This window comes from Poeciliopsis prolifica, unplaced genomic scaffold (assembly GCF_027474105.1).
Source record: "Poeciliopsis prolifica strain line A6 unplaced genomic scaffold, Auburn_PproV2 SCAFFOLD010, whole genome shotgun sequence".
Classification (NCBI taxonomy): Eukaryota; Metazoa; Chordata; class Actinopteri; order Cyprinodontiformes; family Poeciliidae; genus Poeciliopsis; species Poeciliopsis prolifica.
Window position 1 is genome coordinate 4,493,337 of NW_026562385.1, and position 13,008 is coordinate 4,506,344.

General features: G+C 40.5%; 2 protein-coding genes across 2 annotated transcripts; one reads left to right on the forward strand and one right to left on the reverse strand.

Annotated features, from left to right (window-relative positions):
• Positions 1 to 290: 290 nt before the first annotated feature.
• On the reverse strand, positions 291 to 6,855 carry e4f1 (E4F transcription factor 1). The gene is made up of 14 exons (XM_055035979.1): positions 6,730 to 6,855; positions 6,325 to 6,455; positions 5,751 to 5,832; positions 5,332 to 5,513; positions 5,115 to 5,235; positions 4,855 to 5,007; positions 4,371 to 4,558; positions 4,055 to 4,288; positions 3,869 to 3,974; positions 3,272 to 3,489; positions 2,984 to 3,182; positions 2,730 to 2,893; positions 2,234 to 2,293; positions 291 to 2,066 (listed from the first exon to the last, which is right to left on the reverse strand). The coding sequence occupies exons 1-14, from the start codon at positions 6,824 to 6,826 to the stop codon at positions 1,704 to 1,706; spliced, it is 2,298 nt and encodes a 765-aa protein (XP_054891954.1). The 5' UTR covers positions 6,827 to 6,855; the 3' UTR covers positions 291 to 1,703.
• A 1,431-nt stretch (positions 6,856 to 8,286) lies between these two features.
• On the forward strand, positions 8,287 to 12,984 carry narfl (nuclear prelamin A recognition factor-like). The gene is made up of 11 exons (XM_055035990.1): positions 8,287 to 8,362; positions 9,161 to 9,256; positions 10,076 to 10,219; positions 10,320 to 10,449; positions 10,545 to 10,679; positions 10,849 to 10,967; positions 11,508 to 11,637; positions 11,715 to 11,787; positions 11,865 to 12,002; positions 12,131 to 12,288; positions 12,410 to 12,984. Exons 1-11 carry the CDS (start codon positions 8,297 to 8,299, stop codon positions 12,649 to 12,651), a joined length of 1,431 nt encoding a protein of 476 aa, XP_054891965.1. The 5' UTR covers positions 8,287 to 8,296; the 3' UTR covers positions 12,652 to 12,984.
• The last annotated feature ends 24 nt before the right edge of the window (positions 12,985 to 13,008 follow it).

Here is a 13,008-nt window from a genome sequence, read left to right on the forward strand (position 1 = left end):
ATTTTTCTATAAATACCTTCGCCTCCCTTTCTCTCTCCCACCCTCTCTCACTGTCTCCCTCTGTTGCTCATGTGGATGAAGCCCTCTCAGAGGGCTGAGGAGTGACCCAGAAACCGAGCCGCGAAGCAGCCCAGCCAGGGACGGTTCTGATTATAGCGTCTAGTACTGGAGCAGCAGTTAGAGCTGTCGCCTGCGAGACAGGCTTCAAGGTTACAAGCACCAACTGGAACAATATTGTCCCAGAAGTTCTAGCAAACAAACAAACAAAAATAAACCTTAGAAACAAGAGCTGTAAGAAAATAGCATTTATTTCAAATGAAATGTGCTTAGGGTAACACATTTTACATTCAAGCAGCTGTGTGATGTGCTAAAGGACACAATACCTCTGCAAACGGGAACACTGTATCGTGGACGGCCTTGGACAAGCAGCCCCAACATGTCAGCCTTTAAAGGGCACTGCACTTCAAATCCGAGATAAAAAGTTCAAAATCGTGACTGCGGTTGAGGAAGGGAACTGGGAAAACATCCCATGCAATTATAATATGCAAGAATAATAATATGCAAGCACTGGGAGGATTTCAAAACATGCTGCACATTTGTTTAAAAAAACCTTTGCTTTTCAGGTTATTTATCTGAATTTTCAAACAACAATTCAGCAGTTGTTTGAACTGTTGAAAGGATTATAGCATCTTGCTAAAGCTGCATCGAAACCAACTTCACTGGGATCTTATGTGATTGAGCAACACAAGTAACACATAATTGTGAAGTAGAAATTAAAAATACACCCATTGATTTCTTGCATCTATGTTAGACAAACTAGCACCTGAAAAGTGTGATGTACTTCATTCAGATACCCCTAAAAAAATGGAGTGCAAACCATCAGCTTCAGAAGTCACTCATTTTTGAAAATGTGCATTTCAACATTTCTCTCTCAGATTTAACTGAATTACGCTGTTAGATTATTGAAAATTTGAATGAGTGCATAAACATACTTTAGGCAGAGTTGAGTCCAGGACTTGACTCAGTTCAAAATTCAAAATAAGTTCAGGAATATCCAGTCTCAGTCCTCAAGGTAGACTCTTGCAGATTTTGGATGATTTCTTTCTTCCTTCCTGGCATCTTGTTAGATAGAGGCCTTCAATCAATTCATCTTATTCAGGTTCAATCAGGAAAAAATCTAAAATATGAGGGACCCCGGGAATTCAGAACTCACTTTGGACACTACCAAGTTTTGATGGAGCAAACTAAACATAAAGAATTTTCGTTTTTAGAAATTCTGATTTGCAATACTTAGATTCTGAAATAAAAAAACAAATATAGCGTAAATGTTCTAATTTTCTTTTTTTTTCTTCTCTTGTCTAATGAAGAGTGTAGGAATCCTGTGGAAGATATGGGGGAAAAGATGAATTTGGAAATGTTCATCTGGTCTGACATTCAAATGAATTTAGCAATAGATGTATTAAACTGTTTATTGGATCACAAATAAGTCACATTAAAAGCATTTATATTACTGAACCAGTTAAAAACACTAGTAGTATGGTAAACTTACTCCCTGTTAACATTTGTTTCTTCATCCAAAATGTACTTTATTATTTCTGTCACTACGAGTTTTATAAAAACTTTGGCCTTAACTTCATATTTGACTCATCCACACACAAACGGACTATGAAGCCAGATGAGTTCATCAGTAGGATCCTCTTTGATCATACAACTACAGTCTGAATTTCCACCTCCTCTGGGGAGGTGATGACATACTCCTCTTGCTGCTGCACCATCTCTATTCCCTCCACTGCTTCCTCTGTGGTAACCATGGTAACAGTCCCCCCGACGTCCCCTGCGGCGCCCGTCGTGGCCAGCAGTGTCCCGTCGCTGATGGCGGAGGCAAGCGTCATAGCCACCTGCTCCGTCAGGCTCTCCGGCGTGGCGATGGTGATGGTGTCCCCACAGTCGGAGATGGAGGCGCTGTCCTCGTCCGCCCCGACGTTTCGCACGATGATCTGGTGGCTGGCGGCGCCGTGGGACTGGCTGACGATCTGCTGCACCACTTTCATGATCTGGGTTCCCATCTTGGAAGAAAGGAAATTCAAAAAACATAAAAACGTCAGAGGACTTGTGAGACGGGCTTAACGAGAACTTAACTTTATGCATTGATGAGCTTACGTTTTGAAGTAAGCAAGAGTTATATAGATAATGCATAGGTTCTCTATAGCGCTCCCCAAATGTGCACACTGACCTCGTTTTGGCTGTCCTGAATGAGTGTGACTTCTTGCTGCATTTCCTCTTCAGTTTGAGTCTAGATGGTGTGAAAGAATCAAGAAGTAGAGGAAGTTAGCTATACTTTTTATGTAAGTCTCTGGACTGGAAGGCTTTCTGCAAAAAAAACCCTGAAATACTATCAAGACATTATAAAATATGGAAAATAATAAATGGTGTTCCAGTTAAGACGCTTAAAGCAGATTAAAGAAGGCCATTAATTGAACAATTATTAACCAGATCCAATGACTGGATACATTTTTGCACAAAAGTATTGATTAGTTCCCGATTCTAAAAATTATTGTATGTTAGATATTAAATGAAAGCATGACTTAAGAGTAAAAGGTAAAAAACAGAGGCATACAACAGACTTTTTTTCCATCAGTTTAAAAATAAAATATTTCACGGAATAAACAAATGGCTGCAGATGTTTTTCTGTGAAATTTTCCTCCAAACTCATGAGCTTTTGCTCCCACCTTTATAATATACTCCTGCGTGTCCGCCACCACTGAGGAGAACTCCACCAGCACGGCGTGAGGATCTTCTGCGATGACTTCTGCTGCGCTGAGGCTGTCTGCAGACGTCTGCTCCTCCGCCACGTCGTCCTGCTGATCATTGGAGTTCTCCTTATTGCAGCCTCCTGGCGTGGAAACAACCAGCGTTAGATCAGCTTGTGTCAGAGCCATAAACATCTCAGTCGTTCAGGTTTGCTTCTGCGTGTCACCCTGACCTTTGGCGCGCATGTGCCGGTTGAGCGTCCCGTGCTCGGCGAAGCCCCGCCCACACTTCGGGCACTTGAAAGGCCTCTCTCCTGTGTGGTGGCGGATGTGTCGCACCAGAGAGCCTTTCTCTCTGAAGCCTCTGAAGCAGAACTCGCACACGTAAGGTTTCTCATCGCCGTGAGTCCGTTGGTGAACTTGTAAGGCGTTCTGAGAAAAATGAATACTAAAATTAAAAGAAAAAAAAAAGCCAAAAAAATCATAATTTTAGCTGTGCATGTACAGCCACTGTAATCCACCTTGGTCTTGTATCCCTTGTTGCATCTGTGGCAGTGGTAGGGCCTCTCATCAGAGTGGGCTCTCATGTGTTCGCGTACGTGTCCGATGGTTTTATACAGCTTTCCGCACTCGCCGCATTTATACCGCCTCTCGCTGACATGGACCTCCATGTGCTTCTTTAACAGGTAACCAGTGAGAAACTCCTTTTGACATAGTGTGCACTTAAATGGTTTATAACCTATAAAACAAGGATAAATGCACAAATTATATATATATATATAAAAATAATCAAATTTTTTTTTTATCTGTATTCTTATTATAAATTGACCATGCATCAGAAAACAGGAGCTTTTGTTTGTATTCAAAAGAACCAACACTGACTCTGTCTGACCTGGAGGGGAATAATCTTACATCATCGGGTTCCAGTAGGCTACATTACACTTTCTATTGGTCTATCACATCTAACATCAATACAATACATCAAAGATTGTGGTTGTAACATGACAACGTGTGAAAAAGCTTAACAATAAGTTAGTAACTCATATCTTGCACTACTTGGAAATCTCGACTCTTGTGTATTATATTGGAAAGAGCTGCAACATTCAATGAGGGCTTACCTAAATGACCTTTGACATGAAAACGGAAATAATTTACGCCTTTGAATGACCGACTGCAGTGTGGACAAGTGTAGAGCTTACAAGGTGCTCGATCTTCAGCCGTTTCCTATCCAAGAAACAAGAAAAAGGTTACGATTCATGCAAAATTTCTCCAAAGCGACCTTTTTGAATTTGTGATGCACATGCCTCCTCCGTATCTTCGAACTCTTCTTTAACCTGGATCTCCATCACACTCTGGTCAACATCAGTAGCATCTGGAACGTCTTTGTCCATCTCCTGTGTTGTTGGCGAGGATTCCTCTACCACTGTCTCCTCGGTGCCCAGGGCGATGCCGGAGTTGATGATGGCCTGACAGATGAGGCTGTCACCAGCGGCGGCGGCAGCAGCCAGAGCATCCGCCTGAGACTGGTCGACCACCACCTGATTCAAGCAAAAGATATACAGCAACTTGAGATTTGACCGAAAGAGAAACACACAAAAGACTTAAAACGTGCGCTCTCACCTGCTGCTCCTGTGTTGTCCCGTCCACCTCCATTGTGAAGTGAACCTGACGGAGGACCTCCTGGGAGTCAGCCTCCACCACACTGACGACAGCAGTCTGAGACTCCACCATCTCCTGCTCCTCAGCTTCCTGCTCCACAACTACCACTTCCTGTTGGGTCACTACTTGGCCTTGGTCAGTTTCAACTCCTGAAACATTCACACCATCTCAGGATTTGCTCCATTTACTGTGTCATTGCACTTCAAGCCAGATTAAACATGAAGATGTACTGCTAATTTTAGAAATAAGTTAAAATATTATAACTCCACTTCATAATATTTATGAAAATAACTGCATAGAAAAAGGCAGTCAGACAGAAGACTAGATGAATGGATAAATAGCTGGACGAATATATGGACAAATCGACAGACTGATGGATGGATGGATGTAGATGCAATTGTGCAGTGACTACACTGCATTTTTTTCACTTTAAAATTAGTCTGACCTTTCTGCACTCCATCTTTGCTGACCAGGATTTCCTTGTACTGGACAAACCGGATCTTCTCTGTGCAGGGAGTCAAGGATTTCAGATGTCTGGTGAGAGCCCCCGACTCTCTGAAAGACTGGCCACACAGGGTACACCGATACGGCCGCTCATCTGCAAGCAGCGGAGAAAAAAGCAAAATAGAAAAGTTTTGATTTCTGGCACACGTCAAAGTGAGCTCATTTCAACAGTGCTGTGTGACTTCAGTTCATTCTCCACACCAGTGTGCCGACGGTTGTGACGTATCAATGAGCCTTTGGTACGAAATGAAGTCCCACACAGGCCACAGGAGAAGTTCTTCTGGTCACTGTGAGTTTTCATGTGAGTCCTCAAGATGTTTGTCTATGCAGGGAAACAGAATCACAGAGTGAACGAAAGTTAGAAACAAGCAACAACTAAGGTAATTACATCATGTGGCTTATCAACTGTTTGACTCACAGTTTTAAATGTCTTTTCACAAAGGTGACAAATGTAGCGTCCCTCCTCATTTACTTTGAACGTCTGCTGTTCACCATCAGCGTTTTCAGATACAAACGTTGCGCTTTTATCAGATTGGTCGGTGACTTTAATAGAAGCAATTTTCTTCCTATGGCCTCGACCCATTGGACCATTTCTTTCATCTGTGTGGAGAACAAAATAAGAAATTTAGCACAGTACCGCGGAGAAATTCATTTATCAAATTAACTGACCAAACATAATACTTAGATGGATAACAAACTGATAGATAACTGTGCAAAACTAGTTATTCAAACTAAGTACGCCAATTAAAAATATGCATATTTTGTGGTTTTAAAGGTTCTCAAGGATTCTATAGAGCAGCAAAAAATAAAAAATACATATTAAAGTTGATAACCTACCATCAGTGGTCGTTGCTGGTTTAACTGTAGATATACCTTCAGTTTTCACCTTGGACACTGAGCTTCCAGTACTTGAAGAGACCTACAGAAAAGAAAACGTAACAAAATGACATACTAATGAAGTTTCATGGACTAATTACATGTGCACAGAGAAAAACATGGTCGTACCATAACCGTACATGTACATCTTTGTTCTAAATTGTGTTCATCTTGATGGTGAGGAAAATGACTGAATCTGACAACTAAATTTGTCGTTAAAGGCAATAACAAAAGGTCCCTTCTATCTGACAGACTAAAATTGATCATGCCAAGGAAATTCACAGATTATTTGTATTGTGTAAAACAATTTTTGGATTTTGGCAACAACCCCAATTTATGAAGAAATTAAATATTACATTTAGCTTTGTTTTTATATAAAAATTATGTTTTCGAAAGTGAACACTTATTCATCTAAATCAATCTTAAAGATTTTCCAGTGGACGATTAAGATTGTACTGACCACAACAACACAGCTTTTTTGTATATATTGAAAAACAAAATAATGATTTGATCTTAAAACTGTCTGAGGACATGCCTGCTGGTTGGCCTCCTGGGAAGCCTGCCTGGTCTCCGGGCGTTTGCAACTCTGCTGCAGCTTGTGCTGGATGAAAGCCTCCAGGCTGGAGAACTCGCACTGACACCGCCCGCACTTGTGGACATCATCATCTACAAAAGGACGCAAAGCAACCGTGTAAATGTGAGATACTTCTGGAGTTTCTTATGACTTTGGATCCTCAACACTGCGAGGTGCTGCGTGTTTGGTGCACCGTTTTCAAATGCCAACAACTGGCCAAATCTACAGCGACGCAGCAAACTGGCTAATGTTGCTAACGTTAGTTAGCTGCTACTAGCACAATTTCATTATGGAGGAAGTTAGCGAGGCCCAAACGTGATAACAGAGGTAGAATTTAATCTTGTTTTATGTCGTCGGGGGTCAAACCTTCGTCTCCCAGTGTTGTCTGAATGGTGATGGTGTCGGTGCCGTTAGTCGTTTGCTCCTTCTCTGTTTCTGCCGTATGATTATTTTCTACATTCATGTCGTTTGACTTCTCCGTCTCTGTCGCAACGCAGCAGCGGGGCGGGAGCAAATATGGCGGATTTACGACCGCGTAGTCATAACAACTGAAGGGGCTCGAGCACACGTGGGATGAAATAAAAAGACATTTTCTGACTTTTGGGTTAAAATAACACTCCACACACCCTTCTGTTTTGAATTCACTGAACACAACATTAAATAGAGGGCACTGAAACAACAGCTTATAAGGACTGGGCAAGCCAGTTGTGCATAGTTTAGTTATCATAGCAAGAAAATAAAAAAATATTGATTTCACTTAGAGAAAGCAATGGTATTTTCTGAGTGTCTTGGTCAAAACAACAGTATTAATAACATAAGAATACATTCAATTAAAAACACTGTTTATCCCAAAAATAAATTAAATGTTGGCCTAACTTATAAATAACTTTAAAAAGTGGACTGCTGTGGGTATGAATCGGCAGTATAGCAGTCAGTCTTGCAACAAATCTGAGGAGGCCTCTGACTGAAGACTGATGTGTCATGACATACTTTTAAATCAATTTCCGATCAGCAGAGACGATCTTCCACAGTAACATGTCCAGGGTGACATCATAAGTTTTTGGCAAGTTTGCTAATTTACCTCATTTACTTGTATTGCTCCTCTGTAAATATCTGTCTGGCTGTATAGTTAAAAGACAGGCAGAGAAATGTTTAGAAGACAACAAAAAAGTGCCTCTAAATAGGGTTTAGCTCTTTTGAGCTAATTGTTTTAATTTTACAGCGACATATTTGTTGTTCAGTTGAGGTATCTCTGTCTCTGTTCATTTCAAGATTAGTGTGTTTGCTTGAAAACATGACAAATAAAAAAATAAAAAGATGGGACCTAGATAAACAAACATAACATTTTGAATCTAGTGTTAACATGGTAGCATTTTACCTGATCACTTTTGGTGAAAAACAAGTTTTGACAATTGAAAATTAGGAGATGCTCTGTAAACAATTTGATCAGTGATATTGGCTGTGATCTTGAACAACTCAATGGTCAAAATAAATAGTCTTGTTGTGGTTCTCACAGCTTGCTTTTGGGAAACAACACAATATGACAAAGTTTCCCCAAATTCTCTTTCTTTTATTTTCAAACATTTGTTGAAGATGAAAGATATTAACGTTTCACAATGTAACGTTCATATGATCTGCAAAGAAAATTAAAGAAGACGTTTAGTAAAGATAATAAAGGCGTTTTTATGTTATTTTCAACCAATAATATTGCAAATATTGAATTTTTTTAGCATTTAAGCACCTAAAGTATATTTTAGTTACTCTAACCATATTATAATTACTATTTTGTTGTACAATAATGTAGAAGTACATTGAACTACATATGATGAAGGATCTAACACAGGCGAGCTGTTGCGCAGCTTTTCCAGTTGTGGATAAAGTTGAATCAAGACTTCACGACACTAATATAAACAACAACTTTACGGCAGTGAGTATGGCGTCTCACTTCAGCGGTGTCCTGCAGCTGACGGATCTCGACGATTTTATCACACCGTCGCAGGTCGGAAACCTCAACTTGTACAGCGTAACATTGCAGGATATTAATTTTAGTAGAATGAGATAAGTATTAATGATTAGTCGGCTTCATGAGTCCGATTTTAACAGCGTAAAAACATGGTGAAGTAGCCAGCAGTCGGATGTGTAGTTGTTCTTGTCGCCTGTGTTAGTTGACTGAGTAGCGACCCTAACGTAGCACCGATAGTAAACGATTGTTGTCTAAAGATGATCATAAATCGATGTTTACTGTTTGGTTGGGGCGTTGATGCCTCCAACATACATGCTTAGAAAACCGCCGTTAGCCTGCTAATGATAAGGGGGTGATGTAAGAAGACTGAAATCAGCCCATAATGATACTCTCATGGTAACTTGAAGTCTCTAATTTAAGAACATTAGCGCTGGCACTCACAATTTTATTGTGATGACTCACTGGGGGAGGTTTTTGTTTTAGAAATATTAAGAGGCAAGCTAAACATTCAGCACGCCAGTTTGAAAATTGTAGTTTATTTAAAACATATTTTCCAGTTAAGCTCAAATGTTCAATGAACCTTGTTTAGATTCTATTCATCAACATTTTTGATAACTTGTCTGGTAGATTGACACAAATAATGAGGTAACTTACAAAGCATTTAGTATGTCGATGAAACCATTTATCTCCTTGAACTGATATCTACAGGTTATAGCAGTGAACTAAAAAGTTACTAACTAACTAAAAAACCTTATTTTTGTGGTTTTAAAACATCTAAAAATATGTTGTTTCATATTTGCCCTCTTGTTTCTTTTCTTTTTTTTTTTTTTGTAGGAATGTGTCAAACCAGTCAAAGTAGAGAAGAAACAAGGTAAATCTGTGGCCAAAATACAGATAGAGGATGATGGAAGTTACGTGCAAGTCAACCAGGTGGGTATCATGGCTCGACTGCATCATGACATTAAAAACCATGTCAGCCAGAACATGAACAGTCTCTAAGTTGCATCATCGTTGTGTTGTGCTCACCGTTACCTGTAATGGAGCATGTTTGTGCTCTGCACAGCTGGATGGCTTAGTTACAACATTTTAAAGGAACTCTAGTTGTGTTGGCCTAATGCTAACCTTCATCTGAAGGGAGAAGCAGCTCAGAGCTTTTAATATATGAACACAATTTTACAAAAAGGCACATTCAGATCATCAGTGGGATCTTTTCAGAGTTTTATGTTAAAAAAAACAAACATTGGTTTTGAATTTTGTTTGCATAATTCAATTTTACTTCATTTGCAAACAATTTACACAGAGCAATGTGCAAGGTCAAAATTATTGCACATGCTGCATTGCATGGCACTTTGTACTAAAAATCTGTTCACCTGCGGCTGCTCATGGTGCTGCTGTTTATCAAAGCTGTGTTGGCTGAACGTGATGGTAGAGGTATACAGTTTTAATACTTTTAGTACAAATTCTTGTGCACAACCGACTATAGGTTTGATTTCGATGGTGATGACATTATGATAGTAAAACTGCAGGTTTTATGGACATGTAAGCAAAGTACTGAAAGAATATGAGCGCCATAATTCTTTTCTCAATGAATGTTCTAAATAAAATTGTCCAGATTTTCCATGACACAGAAGTGCTTGAACAATAGATAATTCTTGATCTTGTATGACTGGACCTTATCCCACAATTTGTTTTGGGAATCATTAAACTCTTATTGGTGTCTTTGAATTAAACCCACTTGTCGTTTTGAAGGATGGAGGGAAACAGAAGCTGGAGAGAGCAAAGATCACCCTAAATGACTGCCTGGCCTGCAGTGGCTGCATCACTTCAGCCGAGAGCGTCCTGATCACGCAGCAGAGTCACGAGGAGCTTTTAAAAGTGCTGCGGAACAACAAGGTAGAGCTGTGATGTGTTACCGGGAATAGTTCTGCGATGTTTTTGATTGTGAATTTGCCGTTATTGTTTTCTGTCTGCACCATGACGACTTCCGACGCAGACCAAAGAGAAGGAACAGAAGATTGTAGTGGTGTCGGTATCGCCCCAGTCCAGAGCCTCCCTTGCAGCACATTACAACCTCAGCAGTAGTGAGGCTGGCAGAAAGCTCACTTCTTTCCTCAAAGGCCTTGGTGTGTGCATGTGTTTGTTTTTTTTAATTATTTATTAAGTGACACCTAATTAAGGCAGAATAATTTTGCCTTTGTGATGTATTGTTGTCTTCCAGGTGTCCATCATGTGTTTGACACCAGCTTCAGTCGAACGTTCAGCCTGCTAGAGAGTCAGAAGGAGTTTGTGGATCGTTTCAGTCGGAAAGATCAGGACAGCAAAGCCGTGCCCATGCTGACATCCGCCTGCCCAGGTACAGCAGGGCGGGAAAAAAACTTAGTATGCACACAAAACTCAACAAATTATGTCAAAGTTGCTGTGGCGAGAAAATACTAAAATAATTGATTGAAGCAGAAAGTCATGTTAAATCTATTCACTACTTCATAAAGTAAAACTAACGAAAATTACATAAACGCATGCAGGATGGATCTGTTACGCAGAGAAGACTCATGGCGACTATATTCTCCCGTACATCAGCACCACTCGCTCTCCGCAGCAGATGATGGGCTCTCTGGTGAAAAGCTATTTTGCCGAACAGCAGGTATGCTTTGGACCCGATTATAAAATGACAAGCAAAAGTATTCTTACGTATCGAACTTTAATTTTTACATTTTGTCACGATACGACCTCCAACTTCAATGATCTTCTTTCAAGAAATGATGTAACAGTGTTACAAACAACAGTGTTACTACCACTGTTGTGGTTGTGCAGCTTTTGATAGAGAAAAGGTTTAGAGTTAAAAGGAAGATGACTAGATTGGAATATGGGAGAAAAGCCTCTGGAGGCTGTAAAAACCTGAAACAGGAGCTCAAAACATCACACTGTACATAAAATCCACGCTACAACGGACTTATTTAAGCATATTTATGTGCTAGAATGGCCCAGTCTAAGTCTAAAGCTAAATAAAACTGAAAATCTGTGGCAGGACTATAAAATATATTGTCCAGCCAATCTGACTGTGCTCAATCTAGTTTGGAAAGAGATTGTTAAACTGTGACATGAATACTTTTGCAAGGCACTAAATGTAACTACAGATAATAGAGAAGAGTTGCTGATCTGTCTGTGGTTGTTTGTCTCTTAGGGTCTTAGTCCACAGCAGATCTACCACGTGGCTGTGATGCCCTGCTTCGACAAGAAACTCGAGGCATCACGCGCCGACTTCTACTTGAACAAAGCCGAGACCCGAGAAGTGGATTGTGTCATCACTTCAGGTACACCAGCCGCCCTCATTCTGTTTCTTTTACGCTTATGGAAATAAAATACTAAAAAGCTCTCTTTGCTGCTGCAGGAGAGGTTCAGAAAATGTTGGAGGAGCAGAATGTTTCTCTTTCTGATGTTGAGCCTGCAGCCCTGGACACAATGCAAGTTTCATCCCGTCTCGATGTCTTGCTCTCAATCCTTGCAGAATGTAATCCCACATGCTGTGTGTTTCACACAGGTTCAGCAGTGTGTGTGAGGATGAGTTCCTGAGCCATGCTGGGAGTGGTTCAGGAGGTTACCTCCATCATGTGTTCACTTATGCTGCCAAGCAGCTGTTTGGGGAGGAAGTGAAAGAACTCACCTACAAGACGCTCAGGTGAAGGAGGCCTTCAAAACGGATTATCATTTCACATCTTCTGATCATAAAGGATTCGTTTTTCATTACAAATTTTAAAAAACATGGATATGTCTCCCTTTTTTTGTATTCTCCACACTGTGACGCAGGAACAAAGACTTCCAGGAGGTGAGACTGGAGAAAGACGGTGCCGTCCTGCTGTGTTTCGCCTCAACTTATGGCTTCCGCAACATTCAGAACCTCGTGCAGAAACTCAAGAGGGGAAAGTCGCCCTACCACTTTGTGGAAGTTATGGCCTGCCCGTCAGGTAAATGGGACAAAATTTGCCATGAAGTCATTCCTTCGTGTTCCAAAACACATGCTGTATATATGAAGCTTCCTGCAGATCTTCTTGTCAAACTTAACATGTCTCATTTGTCGCCCTGCAGGCTGTCTGAATGGTGGTGGGCAGGTGAGGCCCTCATCCAGTCAAAACCAAAAGGAGCTTCTCCAACAAGTTGAGCAACTCTACAAGGCAGAGCGTCCCCTGTTGCCAGAAAACGACACCCGCGTAGCTGAGTTGTATGAAAGCTGGCTTCACACCCTGGGAGCAGAGAGAGCCAAAGAGCTGCTACACACACAGTTCCACGCTGTGGAGAAAATGACCAACGGGCTCACTATGAAGTGGTGATCTGTGCTCTTGTCTGGCCAAGATGATGTTTGCAGATGTTAATTTTGCATTCAGCTTTGGTCCTGATGGAGATGCACATTTTGGATTGTTCTTTTAGGTCTTTTTTTTCCTGTGAGCCTGGTAGGGTGGAATACCAGATTATAAACCAATGCCTCTGCACTGAATAAATGTAATTGTTTTTCTGTCGTCCTCTTAATTATCTAGTAATGTAATTTGTGTGGAACCTGTTACACTCTAAACATGTCATTGCCAATCATAAAATATGATCACTCTTTGTTAATTATATGTAAATGTATACAGTTTGAAAACAAAATAAACAACTATTTAATTATTCCAGTGTGTTCAAGTCTGATTTTG